The 19,803-nt window shown below is 49.1% G+C and overlaps 2 protein-coding genes across 4 annotated transcripts in view; both read left to right on the plus strand.

Moving 5' to 3' along the window:
* CHRNG (cholinergic receptor nicotinic gamma subunit) lies at positions 1–5,374 on the plus strand. The gene is made up of 12 exons (XM_068968169.1): positions 1–55; positions 265–404; positions 668–712; positions 888–997; positions 1,535–1,690; positions 2,498–2,595; positions 2,887–3,087; positions 3,259–3,373; positions 3,558–3,672; positions 4,375–4,591; positions 4,780–4,913; positions 5,201–5,374. The coding sequence occupies exons 1-12, from the start codon at positions 1–3 to the stop codon at positions 5,372–5,374; spliced, it is 1,560 nt and encodes a 519-aa protein (XP_068824270.1).
* A 1,789-nt stretch (positions 5,375–7,163) lies between these two features.
* The window catches only part of EIF4E2 (eukaryotic translation initiation factor 4E family member 2), a 30,111-nt gene continuing 17,471 nt past the window's right edge, over positions 7,164–19,803 (plus strand). For 2 of the 3 annotated variants that reach the window (XM_068967523.1, XM_068967522.1), the window contains exons 1-3: positions 7,164–7,238; positions 14,884–14,998; positions 16,022–16,156. In XM_068967523.1, coding sequence (XP_068823624.1) covers positions 7,219–7,238; positions 14,884–14,998; positions 16,022–16,156 — 270 coding nt within the window. In that variant the 5' untranslated portion in view covers positions 7,164–7,218. The remainder of the gene's footprint in view (positions 7,239–14,883; positions 14,999–16,021; positions 16,157–19,803) is intronic. The other variant, XM_068967524.1, reaches the window with a different exon arrangement.

The following is a 19,803-nucleotide window of genomic DNA, read 5'->3' on the forward strand; positions in this document are numbered from 1 at the left end:
ATGTGCGGGGTCCAGAGGCCACTGTTTCTTCTGCCGCTGCTGGCTGTCTGCCTGGGTGTGGACACAGGGGGTCTGGGGCCTGGGGAGGCCGGGAGCAGGAGCCCAAGGCCTCAGGGAATGGAGGGTCTGGGGAGGGGTGCTACCGAGGCCTTTCCCCCACCCCCCAGCTCTCCACTTCTCCATGTCACCCCTTCCTGTGGCCTGCCCCCTGCCCCAATCTGCCCCAGAGGCCGTGTCCCAGGCTCTCACCGCTGTCCGCTCCAGGGGCCAAGGGCCGGAACCAGGAGGAGCGTCTGCTCGGGGACCTGATGCAAGGCTACAACCCCCACCTGAGGCCCGCTGAGCACGATTCGGACGTGGTCAACGTCAGCCTGAAGCTCACCCTCACCAACCTCATCTCCCTGGTGAGCACAGGCCTGTGTGTGTGTGTTGGGGGTGGAGGCAGGGATGACAGCCCACTGCTCCCCTGGAACCCTGCTGGGGAGTGAAGGGGTGGCTCCAGCAGGCAGGAACAGGCAGGGCCCACAGGGGAGAGAAAGAGGGCTTGGGCAGCCCACCAGGGAGCTGGCCAACTCCCATGGGGGCTGCCCAAGAGGCTGGGGTCTTGTAGGGATGTCTGGGGAGTCAGTCCATGATGGGGGCTTTGCCCTCTGTTCTGCACCCCCAGAATGAGCGAGAGGAGGCCCTCACCACCAACGTCTGGATAGAAATGGTAAGAAGCTGCCAGACTGCCCTTCTCCTTCCATCAGCCCCACTCTGGGCCCCCGAGGCTCCTTAGAGCTGCCTGTTTCCCTCTCACCCCATCCTGCCTCTTCTGCGCTCCCTGCCCTGGGAGGGGGCCCAGTTCCTGGGGGCAGGATGGGGTCTGGCAGCCCCTCCCCCTGCAGCAGTGGTGTGACTACCGGCTTCGCTGGGACCCTCGAGACTACGGCGGCCTGTGGGTGCTGCGGGTGCCATCCACCATGGTGTGGCAGCCAGACATCGTGCTGGAGAACAAGTGAGGAGGGGGGCCCGGGCACGGCAGGGCTCGCAGGACAAGGGGGCCTCTGGGAAAGAGACAGGTGAACAGAGGGTGCAGCTGGGGCCCCTGAGGATGCCAGGGCATGGGGACTAAGGGTGGGGCTCAGGAACCAGCAGCACTGATCCAGCCCCGACTCCACTGCCTCAGGGCTGGGCCGCCTGGGTGGCTCCTCTCCCCGACCGTGGGTACAAGGACAGCTCCCTCAGGAGGCACAGGACAAGCAGGGAGCTTAACCACTATCAGTCGTTGTCATGACCCGTATGGAGGAGAGCTGGGGCTAGGAAGCCTTGCAGCGTGGATGTTGCAGGAGGTTGTTGGGGCAGGCAGTGATCCCCGAGGCTGGGGTAGGGCGGGACCAGGCAGGGGCATGGTGGCTGGGAAGGGTTGGTGTCCCCGGGCCCCATCCACTAGGGGCAGAGGACTGGTCAGGGTTGTGTGTGTCGGGGGGTGTCTCAGTCTAGCAGGGACTGCTGGGGCACGGGCCCCCAGCCCCACAACCTGGCCTGTCCTCAGTGTGGATGGCGTGTTCGAGGTGGCCCTCTACTGCAACGTGCTTGTGTCTCCCGACGGCTGTGTGTACTGGCTGCCACCGGCCATCTTCCGCTCCTCCTGCCCCGTCTCTGTCACCTACTTCCCCTTCGACTGGCAGAACTGCTCCCTCATCTTCCAGTGAGGAGACCCGCGCATGAGGGTGGGGGGGGGTTCTCCAAGCGGATCAAAGAGGGGTCCTGGCCGGGTGGGGACCTGAGGCTTCCGGCCGGGAGTGGGGAGATGGGCTCCACCTCTGTGTGGCCCAGACGTCTGGAGATGCCCACGACCCTCCCTGCTAAGCCCCAGACCCCTCACTCATCCTCCTTCACTGCCTCAGTTTACCCACCAAAGACAGCCATCAGGGACTGCGGTGGGTGGGCAAGAAGGCACACACATGCCCATGACATGCGTGCATACACGCATGCACACATGCATTAGACCACTGTACCCTCAGACCCACAGAGAGGCCAGGGCTATCTCAGTGTCCTCCTCCATCAGTGGGGGGACGGTGGTCTGTGAGAGGGGTTCCCCGTATTTTAGAGAAGCAGTCTTTTCTTTTTGTTTAATAAGGGAACCTGTTGGGAGACCCTCTTCAGTAAAAACAGATCAGAGAGGTACAGGCTGTATTTCCTGTTCTCACCATCGGCCCCTTCTGCCCTGGAGGCAATGGAAGGAAGGGACCTGAGGTGGCCCTCGGCTCTGTCTACAACCTCCTGGTCCTTAAAATCTATAATTTTCCCAGACCTCGAGAGCTGGACTCCCTGCCCTGCTCTGCCCTGCCCCGGGCCCATCTCATGCCAAGGTTTTGCGGAGAACTCAGAAATTCTTGACTACGCTTTTTGAGGCAAAACTGCCCACAGTTGCCCTCAGGAGATAGTCTGTGTGACTTCCTGGGTGAATCTACACACACTTCAGTTTATCCTCTTTCCCATCACCATCTCCTAGGTCCCAGACCTACAGCACCAATGAGATCAATTTGCAGCTGAGCCAGGAAGAAGGTCAGACCATCGAATGGATTTTCATCGACCCCGAGGCCTTCACAGGTAATCGCCATCCAAGGTCCGTGCAGGACCTGGCTGTGGGGGCGGGGCCAGACCGAGACCACGCCCCCTCCCTTGTCGCGCAAGGTGAAAGCTCCCGTAAACCATAAAATGCATATCATTTAAAGGCCTAGCAAAGCTGATATTCCTCATTGATAGTGACTCTGGTTTTGGCGGAAGGGGCGTCAAGCATCCTTCCCCGCACAGTGCTGCTCCTGTGGGCACTGGGTTCCGTGGGCTGCCGGGATCGGCCCGGCCCCTGTCCCTGTGCCCACCCCCGCCTGCTGCCCGCAGAAAATGGGGAGTGGGCCATCCGGCACCGGCCAGCCAAGATGCTGCTGGACGAGACGGCCCCAGCCGAGGAGGCAGGCCACCAGAAGGTCGTCTTCTACCTGCTAATCCAGCGCAAGCCCCTCTTCTATGTCATCAACATCATCGCGCCCTGTGTCCTCATCTCCTCCGTGGCCATCCTCATCTACTTCCTTCCTGCCAAGGGTACCTAGTGCTGGTGGGAGGGGGGCTATGGCCCGGCCAGCGGCACAGGGAGCAGAGAGGGCAGAATGGCACCGTGACCTGGCACCAGGGGCATGGACTCCTTGTGGGGAGGGGACTGCCCCATGGTGGGGAGGTTGAGATCCGCTCTGAGGGCCTCTTGGTCATGGGCAGCGGGGGGCCAGAAGTGTACCGTCGCCATCAACGTGCTCCTGGCCCAGACCGTCTTCCTCTTCCTCGTGGCTAAGAAGGTGCCTGAGACCTCCCAGGCGGTGCCACTCATCAGCAAGTAAGGCTGGCTCTCATGCTTGAGCCCACCTCCTTTCCTCCCTTCTCAGGAACACAGGGTACTGCCCTCTTGCCACTCCCTACCATCCTCAACCCCAGGGATCTGGGGGAATTGGCCAATGGGGTGGGACTGATATCTGGTGATGAAGCGACCAGCCCCACCACCTGCCTATCCCACCCTGCAGGTACCTGACCTTCCTCCTGGTGGTGACCATCCTCATTGTCGTGAACGCTGTAGTCGTACTCAACGTGTCTTTGCGGTCCCCCCACACACACTCCATGGCCCGAGGGGTCCGCAAGGCAAGCTTCCTACCCTTGCCTACTTCAGCCTCTTCCTGCCCTGTCTGTTCACATGCCCTACTGGCCCTGGGCACATTCCCCACCCACCAAGTTCAGCAACAAACTGGCCCCATGTGTATCTTGAAGCACAGGCCCAGATGGATCAAGAATAATATACAGTGCTTACTCTGTGGTAGGCATATTACGTATACTAACTTATTTAACTTTCCTAAGACTTCTGTGAAATGGGTATTGGTCTCATCTCCGGTTTATACATGAGGAAACTGAGGCACAGAGATGTTAAGTAGCCCAGCCGAGGTCGCACAGCAAGAAAGCAGATGAGGCAGGATTCTGCCCCGGCTGAGTGGCGCCAGTGCCTGTGTGAGCTGTGGCCCACCTGCAGCAGTCAGCTGGGACCCTTGTTTCAAAGGCAGATTCCCAGGCCTGCCCCAGACATCCTGGGTCAGAGCTGGGGCCCAGGAATCTGTGTTTTTGACAAGAGTCCTGGTGATTCTGACGTGCACAGAAGTTTGGGGGCTCTGGGTCAGTGTCTGGCTCAAAACAGGTAAGCCGTAGCAGGGCCAAGCCACCGCCCCTGCCAGCAGGCTGCCTCGGGGCCCCCATCACGTGAACTCTTTGTGCCAATTGTTACCTTCTGCTCCCAAGCCTGGTCACCCAGAAAGGTCTGCTAGCCACCAGGCTAAGCCATGCACATCTCTCCAGGTGTTCCTGCGGCTCTTGCCCCAGCTGTTGCGGATGCATGTTCGCCCACTGGCCCCAGTGGCCGTGCAGGATGCCCGCCCCTGGCTACAGAATGGATCCTCTTCAGGGTGCCCAATCACAGCTGGGGAGGAAGTGGCCCTCTGCCTGCCCCGCAGTGAACTCCTCTTCCGGCAGCACCAGCACAATGGGCTGGTGAGGGCAGCGCTGGAGAAGCTCGGTAAGGCAGGGGGAGTGATGGACAGGAAAGGTCATCTGTTGACCAAGGTGCCAGGCACAGTGGATGAGGGGTCGGCAAACATCCAGGTTGGGGAGAGAGGGGCTGGGGTCCCTAAGAAAGTGGGGATCACTTTTTCAGACTGTTCCTCCCCTATTCTACTCCTAAACCTTACCCTTTCTCATCAACAGAGAAAGGCCCGGAGTCAGGGCAGAGCCCGGAGTGGTGTGGCAGCCTGAAGCAGGCCGCCCCGGCCATCCAGGCCTGCGTGGAGGCCTGCAACCTCATTGCCCGTGCCCGGCACCAGCAGACTCACTTTGACAGTGTAAGTCAGCAGGGAGTGCGGTGGGGCTTGCACACCTGATGTGCAAACTTGAACCTGAGGAGATGGGGGCAGGATGAGTGGGGTGGCCATGGTACGGCAATAGCATGGAAAATGTGGAATTGGGAGTGGCGCTGTGGGGCCATGGAGAAAGCTAGGGTCAGACCTGAAGTAGGTGAGCAGGGCTCAAGGAAATGAAGAGCAGAAGCCTGCTGGATGACTAAGGATGCTTCAGAGATCCAGCCTTGGTGTCGCCTCTGGTCACCTCTTACCCTGCCTTCTACCCTCAGGGGAACAAGGAGTGGTTCCTGGTGGGCCGAGTGCTGGATCGAGTCTGCTTCCTGGCCATGCTCTCGCTGTTTGTCTGTGGCACTGCTGGCATCTTCCTCATGGCCCACTACAACCGAGTGCCCGCCCTGCCTTTTCCTGGGGACCCCCGCTCCTATCTGCCTTCCTCTGACTGAGCTGACCGATCACTGCTAGCCACGTGGAGTCTTATCAGCTGTGTTCTGCTCCTGGGGTCATGAGTATACTCTTTGGGAAACACTCTTGGGGAATATGTGAGAAAAGCTGGGGAAATAAAGAGACAGAGCTGGAAGCCCGGAGTGGTTGGGGCTGGGATGTGGGCAGAGTGCGCTAGTGGAATCAGCATGCACGTGGCACCGGCTTGCTTGTCCTGGCACTCCCCTCATTTCAGCAAAGTGTTGTCAACTCCCATCACTTCTGAAGCCCTAAGGACTCTGTTTATCCTATCCCCAGCTAGACAAGTTCCTAACCCTTCAGGCCTGGGCCTCTCTTCCCTTCTGCAAATTCCCTGCAGCCTCTTGAAGGAAGGGAGTCAAGAGAGAAGTGAAGAGTGGCGGCCAATGCTCTCTTGAAAGGGAGGCAGCCCACTCCAGGTGGCATCTGCCTGCTTTATGGGGGCTGTAGGCACCAAACATTTTATGAGTTTTATTCTCTTTTTTCATTCTCAAAAGCTCCTCATAGCATTACAGATAAGTAAGAGTCACTATTCCCCTGTGTTTAGGTTGGGCAAATTGGGGCCTAGAGTAAGAGGGGCTTGCCAGAACAATGGTGGATAAATAAGGTTTGGAATTCAGAATTCCCAACTCTGACCCAATCTTAGACATTCTAAGAAAGTTCTATGGCTTGGAAAATGGACCCCTCTTCTTTCTCTTCTCAAAGGCCAGGGGATTTGCACTGGTCTGAAGGGATGGTTAAGACAAGAAAGAGCTAGGGAGGGAAGGAGGGAGCCTGAGAGGAGACCCTGACCAGCCTCTCTTGGCCCTAGTCAGGAAACAAGGAGGCTAGCTGGTCTTTGGGGAAGGCCATGCTTTTAGAATATGGCTGGAGCCTGAGCCCTGAGTTCTACTGGTGACAAGACACAAGCACATTTGTGCTTCCTGAAATTGTGTCTTCATCTGTAAATATGGGCACAGATATCAGTTCCTATCTACCTTCATCACAGGATCAAAGGTGCCGGTGAAGATTAAAAAAATGTTACAGTATCCTGACAACGGGACATTGTTGGGGGTCGGGGAGCAAGACCCCGGAAATAGCCAGGGTTGCTGGCTTTCGGAATCAGTCATCAGCAGGTTCTCTGCGTTTACTGCAGAGCGTGTGTGTGCGCTGCACGCACTGCTGTGTATTTGGAGCAGCAGGTAATTCGATGAAGGGACCACTGCTGGTTCCTGTAAGCCTCTTCCAAGCTCAGGTATCTGGGGTGAGTCTCTCACCCTCTCTGATTGCCTCGGAAGGTGGAGAGGACCTCTGTAGCTCCTGGCACAAGTAAGCAAAGATGAACAATCGCTACCGTTTATTGAGGGCTACTTTGTGTAGAGCCTGACACTGATTATCTCGATCAATCCACAAGGCAACGTGAAGATACGGGTGGTATAACAAAGGACGGTCATTACCAAAGAAACAGCGTCAGGGAGGTTAGGAGAGAGTCCAGGATCGCGCAGCTCCACTGCAGGTGGAGTCGGGATTTTTAGCAAGAGCCAGCTCCCTCAGCGACTCGGAGCTGCCCTTCTCGGAGCCCCCCTCGGCTAAGCAGGGCGGGCGAGCGGGAGGCGGGCAGGAACAAGGACCGGGACAGGAACCGAAGCCCGACTTCACGCCTCACAGCCGCCAAACCTGAGCGCCTCAGCTCAGGAGGAAGGCGTCCCGGCATATTCGCCCCCTACCCGGCCAAAGCGCCAACGTTCCGCTGTGCCCTGAGCAACCGGAAGTGGCCGGACCCTAGGCGGAGGGACCTGGGGGAGCGGAAGTCACTTCGTGAGGCAGTGGCGACGGTGGCGGCGAGAGGATGAACAACAAGTTCGACGCGTGAGTGGCGCGTGGCCGCCCCCTGGGCCCCTTCCCCCCAACTGTTCCCTGCGCCCACCCCCGCCCGCACTGCAGGCGGCGCAAACTGCGGCACAGGCCACAATCTCTGACTCGGGCTGCGGTCTGGCCGGCCCTGAGCGGCCAGCGGGGATGAGGGGGTTAGGGACGAGGGATGCAGGGGTCTCGGGGACCCCAGGGTCGTACGGACCCACGGCGAAGTGCGGTGTCCTGGGGGCAGGAGGTGGCCTTGCGGCCCGGAAGGAGATTTTGGGACGCCCCGCGCGGGTTACCCGCGGCGTGGAGGGGCGGAGACCTCGGCCGTTTGGGTGTTTCCGCAGACTGGCCGCCCTGCCACTGAATTCAGCTTTTCTCACACACCTCTGTGGCCTAAGCAGGTCACCTCTCCTCTGAGTCTCAGTTTTCTCATTTGCAAAGTAGGGACCGTAACAGAGCCCATGTTACAGAGTTGCGAGGATGCAGTGAGGTAATGTGGCTGCCGCGTTTAGCGCAGCGGCTGCTCTGTTACGGAATTTTCATCATCTTCCTGAGACTCCTTCCTACTTCCTTTCTTCTTCCTCCTCTTTTCGCCCTCTTCCAACACACTCTCCCAGAACTCAGTTTCTTGCCCAACGGGTGAACCTTATCTATTGTTTGAGCCCTAGTTCCAGCATCAAACAGTTTGGAGGTGCAGAAAGGAAATGGGTAATATTTTTGCACATTTCCCTCCAGCGATTGTATCTGGAGGTAGATTTTTGTTCTTGGCTTTCTTCTAATAGTCTAGCAGTAAATCTGTCTTTTCTGAAGGCCTAGATTTCCAGCCTCAGACCCACCAGTTACCAGCTATTTGACAGCAGGAAAGTTACCCAGTCTCTGAGCCTCTGTTAATCCAAACTGCATTAGTGATTAGTGTCTTGCTGCTGCACTGGGCACTGGGTGTGATAAGGATCAAATCACATTCAGCAATGCTTAAAGGTACTTTGTAAAGTGTTAAATAGAGAGATATACGTGTAAAGTGGAATTACAGTTAGTTTAGTTTGTGCCCCACTGTTGCTGAGGGGAAATTGGAGTTTTTCCAGGACAGTGAGTGCTGGTGTGCAAATTCATAGGTCCTGGATTCCAGCACTCTTGGCAGCTCCTCAGGAATGTTTCCTGGTTGCTGAGAGGGCTCTACTACTTGAAAAAAGTCTTTGGGAGTTTGCTTCTGTAGCCCACTGTGTAGCTGAGCTCATCCCCATACTGATTACCACTGCCCCACCCCCCATCTTCAGGGACTTCCCTGCTGGCTCACTGATGAAGAATCTACCTGACAATGCAGGAGATGCAGGTTTGATCCCTGGGTCAGGACGATCCGCTGGAGAAGGAAATGACAACCCACTCCAGTATTCTTGCCTGGGAAATCCCATGGGCAGAGGAGCCCGGCAGGCTGTAGTCCATGGGGTTGCAAAAGAGTCCAACCCGACTTAGCAACTGAACAACAAAAATCCCATCCTAAGCCCTGCAAGCCTTAGCTCTAGATCGGAGTCCTGTCTCAGTGGAGCTTTCTGCCAACCCTATACTCCTTTCTTCACCAAACTGAAGAAATCAAAATTTCATCTTAAGACACGTTATTGGGTCATCTGGCCTATTCCTACCCACATCATTTCTTGATCTGCTGATGCTGCTGCTAAGTCGCTTCAGTTGTGTCCGACTCTGTGTGACCCCTTAGACACCAGCTCACCAGGCTCCTCTGTCTCTGGGATTCTCCAGGCAAGAATACTGGAATGGATTGCCATTGCCTTCTCCAATGCATGCATGCTTGCTAAGGCACTTCAGTCATGTCTGACTCTGTGCGACCCCATGGACAGCAGCCTACCAGGCTCCTCCGTCCACAGGATTCTCCAGGCAAGAACACTGGAGTGGGTTGCCATTTCCTTCTCAGTTTTTTGGTCTGCAGTACGCTAATTTGAGAATGGCAATAATGGCTTCTATAGGCACTTTGCTGCTTTTCACATATTAACTGATTCAAACAACCCTATAAGGGGGATCTTGTTACTTTGTTTTACAAATAGGGAAAATGAGACTCTCTGAGATGAAATAAGTTGTCCACAGCAGGGAGGGCCACATATGGTGAGATTCATATCCAGGTTGTTTTAACGTTGGTTCAAGCACATCTTGACAAAAATTAACCCGGATTCTTTTCTTTTCTGGCTGTGCCCTTGGCTCGTGGGATCTTGGTTCCCTGACCAGATTTTGAACTTGAGGCCCCTACATTGAAAGTGTGAGATCTTAACCACTGGACCATCTGGGAAGTCCCTAACCTGGCTCATTTTTAATTAGTTCCAATTATTAACTATTCATTATACTGAGCCAGATTTGTTTAAACATCTGTCTTCTAGCTATTTACGAGAAGAAAACCCTTTCATTTGAAATTAGCAATTGAAGAAAGCACTCCAACCCTTAGGGTTTTTTTTTTTTAATGCAAAAAAGTACAGTTTGTAGGCCACTGGTTGCCTATTTGGTCTCTATATGGTTCACCACTTGGCTCCTAAGGACAGGTGGACATGTTTCGGTTTGCCAGAGCCCTACAAGTCCAGTGCCTGGACTTGAGTATTCTAGTCTAATCTGATGGGCTCAGATTGCAGAGGAGTTCTAGTCTCCTTTTCTGTATGGCCTTCATATGTAACCTAATCTACCCCCACATCCCCCTCCTTCCCCCCAACCCCCATCAAGTCAGTAGGTGCCATTGCTATCGATCCTATTCAAATGTAAAACTGTTAAGATGCTTTCTAAGTATTGCAGTCCCTACTGGGTTGAGCTTGGTTTTCAAATCCAGGTGCCAGATTTTATTTTGTCCCTGTTCTCTTTGTTAGCTTTGGCCCATTCTTAGCTACTCTCTGAACCACTTATTTGGCACTTATTATTCTGCCTTGTATTGCCTTGATTTTAGAAATCCGTGTGTTAAACTTGTTTCTTTTCTGCCCGCATTTCCTGATACTGGACGTGTGAAGGTGGATTAGCCCAATTTCCTACCTGCAGTGAATTGTATGTGGACATACCTGGAGAGAAGCTTGGTGAGCTGATCAGGTGCCACTGAGCATGGATAGCTTCAGATGCTAATTGCCTGCCTGAGTCTAAGGAGCACTGATATTTCCACCTGGATAGTATCTTTGCTCAAATCCAGCATCCAGCTGGGAAGAGTAGCCTCTGAAGATAGGATGTGAATGACTTGACTTAAATGTTGTCCCAGAGAGCAGAGCTCCACCCTCAAGAAATAACAGCATTAGATGAAGGTCCATTAGGGTTTCCAGTTACTGTTTTAGAAGGGAGCTGGGAGCTGAGGACCAGGGTCACAGTAGCATTGTTTCTTCTCTGACATAATTATTCTTGTTATTATTTTTCTGTTTCCCAGTAGTGGTTAGCAGTAAAAGCACTAAAAAAAAAGGAACTTAACATGCTTTGCTTGGAGCTAGCAAAATGTGAGGTACTAGAGCAACTGTGCCCTTTTACAACCAAGATTGAAGGGAAAGGACCCCAGATGGTATAGTGGGAAGTTGGGGGCTGAGAAGAGAGAAATGGTTTGAGTCCCTGGGATATGCCCTAAAGAAGAGAATTAGGAGCTATCTTGGACCTAAGCAATAAGAAAAAAGAAACAAAGACTCATGAAATATTTGTAATCAGGAGACAAAAAAACTGACAGTATAGTGAGGACAAGTAAAACATTTATATGGGATGTTTAAAAGAAGGGGTCCCAACTCAGCCTAGAGAGAGATCAGGGAATATTTTCAAGAGAAAGTGGCCCTTAGTCTGGGTCCTAAAGGACAAGTTAAGTAGGGGAAGAGGAGCTCCTTGAAAGACCAGATGATGAGCACAACAGAGGGATGAGGCTGGGGACTGCAGATAGGTTGGTACTACTGGACGGAAAGGAGGGAAAGGACGGTGTCTGGTATTCATAGCGTCTGATACACACAGTGTGCTGGTAATGCTGTGGGACTTGGATGCTAGGACAGGCCCCGCTTCAAAAGGAAACCATGCGGACTCAAATTTCATAACGGGGAAGGAGTTATTGTAAGCACCATTAGGTCCCCCAGGCGTTCAGGGAAGCCAAAGAGATGGCAGCGTCACGAAAAACCCCATTCTCCTCTCTGCTCATCTGCTCCATCCCCTTTGCCCCTCCTGGCCTTCTCTGCTTTTGCTTATTGTCTTTATTCCCTCATGGCTTTTCTTACATGCAGTTCATATGACTGACTGCCCAGCCTCTGAATCTGTAAGATCTTTCACCTCCTGGATGAAGACCTGAGGGTGGAGTTAGGAAGGCACTGAGGCATGGGTTATTGGCCATGCTGGGCAACCAGGGTGTGGTGCAGTGCACGACCTCGAGAGTATATCCTAAATGGGCGGAGCAGGCACTCCAGCACATATGTAGTTGTCCACTCTACGGTTTGAATTAAGATACATACTTTTTTTAGACATATTCCTAATGCCCTCTTAATAGACTACAGTGTAGCGTCAACTAACTTTTAAATGCACTGAGAAACCAAACAATCTGTGTGACTCCATTTCTTGTGATACTTGCTTTATTGCTGTGATGTGGAATCAAACCCACAATAGCTCCAAGGTCTTCCTGTGTCTGAGTTACAGTTTGACCGCTTCTAGTAACTATCCTGAGAATTGCCAAATTCTGTGTGACTGGGTAGGGCCAGAAAAGTGATTTCAGAAAAGATCCGTAAGTTGATGGTCCAGCACTAGACTAAACAGCATTCTTACTATCTTTGTGAATTCACCTTCCATTTATCTTTTTGTCTAGATCCAGTGAATTTTAGGTTCACTGAGAGCCTTAGTATTTTGTTTTGGAGGGTGACAGAATATGCTCAGGGGTAGATTTTCTTTGCCAGTAGTTTATTTAACACAGGTCCACTGTGGGAGTTATAGTAATTTCATAAGGCAGTAGCACGCTGATGCTAGTAAAGAAATAACATATTCCAAACCAGTGGTAGATTACTCACAGTATTGTTCCAGGCACAGGGAGATGAAAGGAATACAGTCCAAATTTCGTTCCAGGTGTACCTTTATATGAATTGGCACTGGGTGAGAAGGCTTTGCCAATCAGGAACTGAAGTTCAGCTACCAGCTCAAAAATAAAAGTCAGTTGTTGCTAGAAAACTCCAGCACTGGTGGTGATGGGCAGGCTGATCTTTGCAGGGCCGCTAAACATTTTGTCACCACTGCTAAAGGAGTCAGCTTTACCACAGCAGAGCTAATGTCCCTTCTATTCAGAGACAGCTACACTGCAGGGTTTGACACCACTGCCCACCAAAGAGTCGCCTTAGTCACTGCAGGAGCGAGTGGCTCATGATTTTCAGAGGGCAAGATCAGCAAAGGACAGCTTTGCTCAGATGGAAACTTGGATATTCCTCACACAACACTCAGTATTTATAGTCTAAATATCCTCTCACCATGCTTCCTTTATCTGTTTTTGCTGATAAGCCCCCATCAGGGGCTACTCGCCTACTGACCTGCTAGTGCATATGAACGACTACACATAATATCCTGATAGACTTCATTTGTTCAAGCTGGGTATAGAAAAAGGCAGAGATCAAATTGCCAGCATCTGTTGGATCATAGAAAAAGCAAGAGAGTTCCAGAAAAACATCTACTTCCGCTTTATTGACTACGCCAAAGGCTTTGATTGTGTAGATCACAACAAACGGTGAAAAATTCTTCAAGAGATGGAAATACTAGACCACCTGACCTGCCTCCTGAGAAATCTGTATGCAGGTCAAGAAGCAACAGTTAGAGCTGGACATGGAACAACAGACTGGTTCCAAATTGGGAAAGCAAGGCGTCAAGGCTGTATATTGTCACCCTGCCTATTAAACTTGTATGCAGAGTACATCATGTGAAATGCCAGGCTGGATGAAGCACAAGCTGGAATCAAGATTGCCAAGAAAAATATCAATAACCTCAGATATGCAGATGACACCACCCTTATGGAAGAAAGCAAAGAAGAACTAAAGAGCCTCTTGATGAAAGTGAAAGAGGAGAGTGAAAAAGCTGGCTTAAAGCTCATCATTCAAAAAATGAAGATCATGGCATCTGGTCTCATCACTTCATGGCAAATAGATGGGAAACAATAGAAACAGTGACAGACTTTATTTTCCTGGACTCCAAAACCACTGCAGATTGTGACTGCCATCATGAAATTAAAAGACTTGCTGCTTGGAAGAAAAGCTATGACCAACCTAGACAGCATGTTAAAACACAGAGACGTTACTTTGCGACGAAGGTCAGTCTAGTCAAAGCTTTGGTTTTTCCAGTAGTCATCTATGGACGTGAGAGTTCGACCATAAGGAATGCTGAGCACCAAAGAATTGATGCTTTTGAACTGTGGTGTTGGAGAAGACTCTTGAGAGTCTCTTGGACTGCAAAGAGATCCAACCAGTCACTCCTAAAGGAAATCAGTCCTGAATATTCATTGGAAGGACTAATGCTGAAGCTGAAGCTCCAATACTTTGGTCACCTGATGGGAAGAACTGACTCATTGGAAAAGACCCTGATGCTGGGAAAGATTGAAGGCAGGAGGAGAAGGGGACGGCAGAAGATGAGATGGCTAGATGGCATCACTGACTTGATGGACATGAGTTTGAGAAGCTCCAGGAGTTGGTGACAGACAGGGAAACTAGCATGCTGCAGTCCATGGGGTTGCAAAGAGTTGGACACGACTGAGTGACTGAGCTGAACTGACACTTCATTCTTATCTCAAAACAGCATCTTCATTTAAGTCATAAATAAGTGAGTTTGAAGTCATAGCAAACCAATACACAGCACTGAGGGTAGTTGCACTGCTCCTGAAAGGGTGGCACCTGATGTACTTTTGACTGAACTTACAAGACTAGAAGACATTTCTTCCTTCCTTTCATTTCTTTTTCATTTAACATCAATCCAGCATCTTCTTGTCATTGTTGCTGAAGATACAAAGGTTAATAAGACACCAATCTAGGGCCCCCTCTATCTGGTAGGAAAAACAGATGTGGGAGGAATGGTGCCTTAGGCTGAGGGGTGGTGTTTGCATATAGCACAGATGTGGGAATCTGGGTTGCTTTGGGAGGCTGGGAGAGGGAAAGAGGATGCCAGCTGATGGTTGAGTTGTAGAGGATCTTACATTTCCTTGTATTATACCCTGCGTGGTGGGCATGGAAGGACACAGGACAGTGGAGAGTTCCAAGCTTGGAAATTAAATGATTAGCAGTAGCAGTGGGGAACAGTAGGAAAGATAGTTAGAAGTGGCAGGATAGAAAGGGAAGTTTCTCAAGTTCATTTGAAATGCCAAAACAGTTCTATAATCCAGAAATTCTCTTCGTTATTGACTATTTTTGGCATAGAAAACAACCCCTTACACTGTTTACCTCTTGCTTTTTTGTGCAGACTTTTAGAAAACTAGAATATGGTGCTTTCTGGAATTAACAAATTAGCTGGTGGGCATTTTCATTTTGCTTAATCCTCCCAGTTGCCTTTCTGCTTCCTTTTCCCTCTTTTGTGGGCACCTCATTGCCAGTGACTTGAGTGACTTCTGGTTGGTTACATGGTGGTTCATCTGACCTGGTGGCCTTGTTATATAAGCAAGAATCAGCTCAATCATGGGGTACTGTTGTTTTGCCTTCCCATTCAGATTGAAAGATGATGACAGTGGGGACCATGATCAGAATGAAGAAAACAGCACACAGAAAGATGGTGAGAAGGAAAAAACGGAACGAGACAAGAGTCAGAGCAGCAGCAAGAGGAAGGTGAGTTCTGTGCTGTGCAGATGTCGTTGCCTTTGGACTTGGGACTTGGTGATCTTGTGAAATCTGAAGGATGCTGGATGAACTTGATGACACCCTGTTTTGTAGTATCTGATTTTCTCAAAAAAGATTGTTGCATCACTGGAGTTCATCTTGGGACTTTGAAGATTCCCCTTGCCACAGGATCCTGAGTTCTTGCCTCACTTTCCAACCTTTTCCTAGCCTGAGGTGGGGGAGATTAATCCTGGAATTTAGTAAGGGTGTTAGTTGCTTCAGAAGCTGCTGCTTGGTATTTCAAATCCTGCCCATCACTTAGAATGTTCAACTCTTTAGTCGGTAATAATTCAGGCTGAAAGTGACTTGGAAGAGAGGAATTTTAGAGAATGAGAAAGAGATCTCGGTTTCTTTCTTGAAATATTAAAACAATCATTAATTCATTTATCACACAATATTTAGTACATTCCAAATGCAGGCATTTTACATGCTAAGACGACACAGATGAGTGAGTGTGAATCAAGACCCTTACATTTAACAGTAGCAGTAATCCTAGGAGCTGTCATTTGAGTACTTCCTATGTGTCAGGCATGGTGCTAAGCACTTCACATCTGTTAATTTGATCCTCTCAGCAGCCCCATGAGGGTGGTCATTATTGTTTTCCCTATTTTACAGATAAGGAACTGAGGCACAAACTGGTTAAGCAACTTGCCCAGTGTCCTGAGTCAGTAAGTGATAGGGTGTTATAGAGGAGGCAGTGTTTGGCCTGGGAATATGCTGAGATGAGATAGAAGCATAATACTCATGGTAGGAGGTAGAAAGTTATGAAAGCATTAAGAACAGAGAAAGTGTTACAGGAACTTAGAGTTAACCACTAATTTACCATGTAAGCGGAATCTTGAGCCCATTGCAGGTAATTGAGGATGTATCCTTTTTAATGGAGGTGGTAAGGGGTGACACTGGGAAATGGTTTCTCAGTCTCAGAGCATGTGGAAAATGCCCAGATATTAACACGCCTCCTTTGATTCACAGGCTGTCGTCCCTGGGCCGGCCGAGCACCCCCTGCAGTATAACTACACTTTCTGGTACTCCAGGAGAACCCCCGGCCGTCCCACCAGCTCGCAGAGCTATGAACAGAATATCAAGCAGATTGGCACCTTCGCCTCTGTGAGTACTTGGTGATCTAATGTAGTAGCTTTGCCAGGACATTCTTGCCTGTATTTACATTGTTGTGTTTATCTACCCTCCTGGTAACCTACATAGGATTCTGGTTTCCTTAGTTGATTAACCTGAATCTGTAAAGCTAAATTGGCTCATTCTTTTATTTCTCATTATATATCCATAGGCAACATATGTCAGAATCAATAAGTGCATAAACTGTGGAATTGATCAGATGGGGACAGTACAGAAACACTGGTTTGTTTAGGTATTTATGGAGTCCTTTCTGTGTGCAAAATATCATGGGAGATACAAAATTTTATAGTACGTGGTGTCCTCATGAAGCTTGTCAATAAAATTGAGAATAAAATTTAAAAGTTTTTGTTTTAATAACCTCACATCGGGCTTTGGATATGTCCATGATTACGCATAAACTGGCGTCTCTCTTCTGTGTTCAGAAGGGAAAGGAGGTCTCTGTTTTTTGTGGGCACTGTCAGTACAGTGAGCCCACGCACTGTCTCATCTTCCTCACAGAAAACTAGAGTTGTAAACCGTGAGAGGCTTGTCTGCGACTAAACCCAGTCTTGTTTGGTGAAGATTGTTATGTGTTTTGTACAGTTGATCTGTGGGCAGAGTCAAATGCAGGATTCGTTATTTTCTTGAAGTTGTTAAGGTATTCGTTCTGTTTAAAATGCAGACACTGGAAAAGGAAACTATAATAGACAGTAAACTTTAAATTAGTAAAGAGGAAGGACACACAATGATAGTCACTTTGTATAGTTTCCTTTGATCGTTATGATAGCCCTATGAGGTCAGTGATGTTATCCATATTTTACAAATGAGAAAAATGAGACTTGGGTTAAGTATCTGATCTGAAGTCTCAAGTCAGTTATAATTAACTTGATTAAGTGGAGGAACCAGTATTGAGACTCAGTTGGGTAGGCTGTAAAAACCACCTTCCAAAGCCTACATTCTTTCAGTCTTCTGTATACCAAAATGCATGCCAGGATGCTCCAGTTTTTCAAAGTGTTTGTTTACCAGACAGGCTGTATTTATTTATCTGTTTATTCATCAGATATGCATATATAATGATAATCACATCATCTGACTATGTTGAGTTGATATTTCAGCCACAATCAAAGATCTTGTATTAGTTGGCCTGTGCTCTCTTATTACTGTTAAATTTAGACTTTTTTGAATTATTAAAAGTAACTGTGCACTGGTACATATTTGGTTCAAGAAAAGTTTGTTGAATGAATTTGGGGCATAATAGGGTTCTAAAATGACTAAAAAACCTTGCCCTTAGGGAAATAAGACATGCCCAGGAATTTCTAATACAGGGAGGCAGTTTAGGAGGTGCATAAATAGCTAGAGTGCTCTTGCAGTTCAGAGTAAAGGGATTCATTTCAGCCTGGAGAAGCCTCTTTCGAAGGGAGATGGGTTTAAGATTGAATTCAGAAAATTTGAACAAGTGATAAGATGAAGGAATTCTTGGAAGAGAGAACAATAGAATTAAAAAAACTGTCCATGTCATCCTAACATTCCTGAATCCATTAAAATTTTGATAGCTTGCTAGACATTTCAGGTAAAATGACAGCCATTATGTTATGAACAACTGATTAAGCACTTAGGATCAGAGAAGAAACTGAACTCTGGGGAGTCAGTTTTCATTCAGGATTTTGTTCAGTTATTTTAGCATAGTTGTAACTATTTCTAGCGTTTTTCTTTCCCGCTTAAAGAAAGCATGTGTGAATGTTCCCAGCTTGTACAAGGAGAGCTTTTGTTTTCTTTGGACATATGTGCTAAGTTGAACAGTTTTATCATCAGCATCATCTTGGGTTAATGCTGCTTTATACTCACCAATGCATGTAAGTCAAAGCATTGGGAAGTGTCCCACAATATTCCTCACAGAAAAGTAATTACATTTTGAAACTAATGATGCTAAAGTAGTATTTCCCACTAGTCCTCGATCCTAGTATTTGACAGCAAATGGCAACCCCCTCCAGTACTCTTGCCTGGAGAATCCCATGGAGGGAGGAGGTGGTAGGCTACTAGTCCATGGGGTCGCAAAGAGTCGGACATGACTGAGCGACTTCACTTTCACTTTCACTTCAAAAGTTCTTGAGGTGACTAAGAAAACTATATCTTGAAATGAAAAAAGCGTTGGACATTCTGCTGCTTGACTGTGAGCTGGGGCAAGTTCTGAAACCGTTTTCTCAATTATAAAGCAAAGAAAGTAGTTGAGATGATTTCTAAAGTCTTTTCTGCATTCCATGTTCTGAATCTAAACATTTATGTTTTAGTTCCAGTTGAAAGTTTTAAAAATGAAAGTTGCCTTAAGAGAATGAAAAAAAAAGGTTTAATACTATTTCTCAACCTGCCTATTATTTCATCTTTGTTGTGATTTGGGTTTAGAATTCTGGCTATAAGATTGTAGAGAATGGCTCTCAGATTGGTGGAGACCAAACTGTTAATAAAGCAGTGCCCCACCGGAGGATTGGGGGTGATTGGTATGCTCTGTCCCCACCACTTCTGTCAAGTCCTTATTCACAATGAGCCACAGTTTCTAGAAGGTGAGCTTCATTTCTTTGCACTGTGTTGAAGTGAAGTGAAGTGAAGTCGCTCAGTCATGTCCAACTGTTTGCAACCCCATGAGCTGTAGATTACCAGGCTCCTCTGTCCATGGGATTTTCCAGGGGATCTTCCCAACCCAGGGATCGAACCTGGGTCCCCCGCATTGTAGACAGACGCTTCACCGTCTGAGCCACCAGAGAGGTCCTCCTTTGCACTGTGTTAGAGTGGGGAAAAGATTATTGCTCGTTGTATGCATAGGACCATTCACTGACCCAGATCCCTGGGTACCATTAAGCATGGCACTGGCTGAGGTGAAATGCTGAGGTGAAGTCCTGCAGATGGCTTCGTTCCTAATTTCCTTATAACATGAGATGTTGCCCATGTTTCTGTGCTCTAGAGGATTGAGAGGCATCGCCACTTCACACAGGCTAGGGTTTCTCCTCAGTTGCTATCCAGATCTGGGAGTGTGACCTGAATCTGTCTGCATGGTACCTGTTTTTACCTGCACATTATGGAATCTTGCTTCATGTTTATTTAGAGCCTCTTCAGCAGTTTCTTGGCAAATACCAGCTGTTTGCTTCAGACTGTTTCACATTTTTTCTTTACTTGTAAAGTGTGCACTTGACTTTCCAGTACTTTGTAGGTGTTCTCTGTGAATTGCAGAGGAATAGGAAAGTAATCAAGGGCTTCCCAATTGGGAAGCGCCACTGGGCGCTAGTGGTAAAGAACCTGCCTGCCAATGCAGGAGATGTCAGAGATGTGAATTTGATGCCTGGGGTGGGAAGATTGCCTAGAGGAAGGCATGGCAACTCACGCTAGTATTCTTGTCCTGGACAATCCCATGGACAGAAGAACCTGGTGGGCTACAGTCTATAACATCCCAGAGAGTTGACCACAACTTCAGTGAGTTAGCATGAATGCGTGCTTACATACAGGGAAGTAATTTCTTCTTATCAAATCACTAGTGAGAAAAACAGAAATAGTGTGATAAATATAAATAAGCATACATTTTATAGAGAAATATGTATGATTTTCTAACAGGACTGTGAAGGAGGAGCAAAGAGAAATTTTATAGCTAAGAT

This window comes from Capricornis sumatraensis, chromosome 3 (genome assembly GCF_032405125.1).
Source record: "Capricornis sumatraensis isolate serow.1 chromosome 3, serow.2, whole genome shotgun sequence".
In the NCBI taxonomy this organism is placed as follows: Eukaryota; Metazoa; Chordata; class Mammalia; order Artiodactyla; family Bovidae; genus Capricornis; species Capricornis sumatraensis.

Bases quoted from the DNA above. Each gene is read 5' to 3' on its own strand.
- CHRNG (XM_068968169.1), top strand. From the start codon at position 1: ATGTGCGGGGTCCAGAGGCCACTGTTTCTTCTGCCGCTGCTGGCTGTC. The intron at 405-667 runs GTGAGCACAGGC...CTGCACCCCCAG, and splicing joins TCACCAACCTCATCTCCCTG to AATGAGCGAGAGGAGGCCCT. The intron at 713-887 runs GTAAGAAGCTGC...CTCCCCCTGCAG, and splicing joins CCAACGTCTGGATAGAAATG to CAGTGGTGTGACTACCGGCT.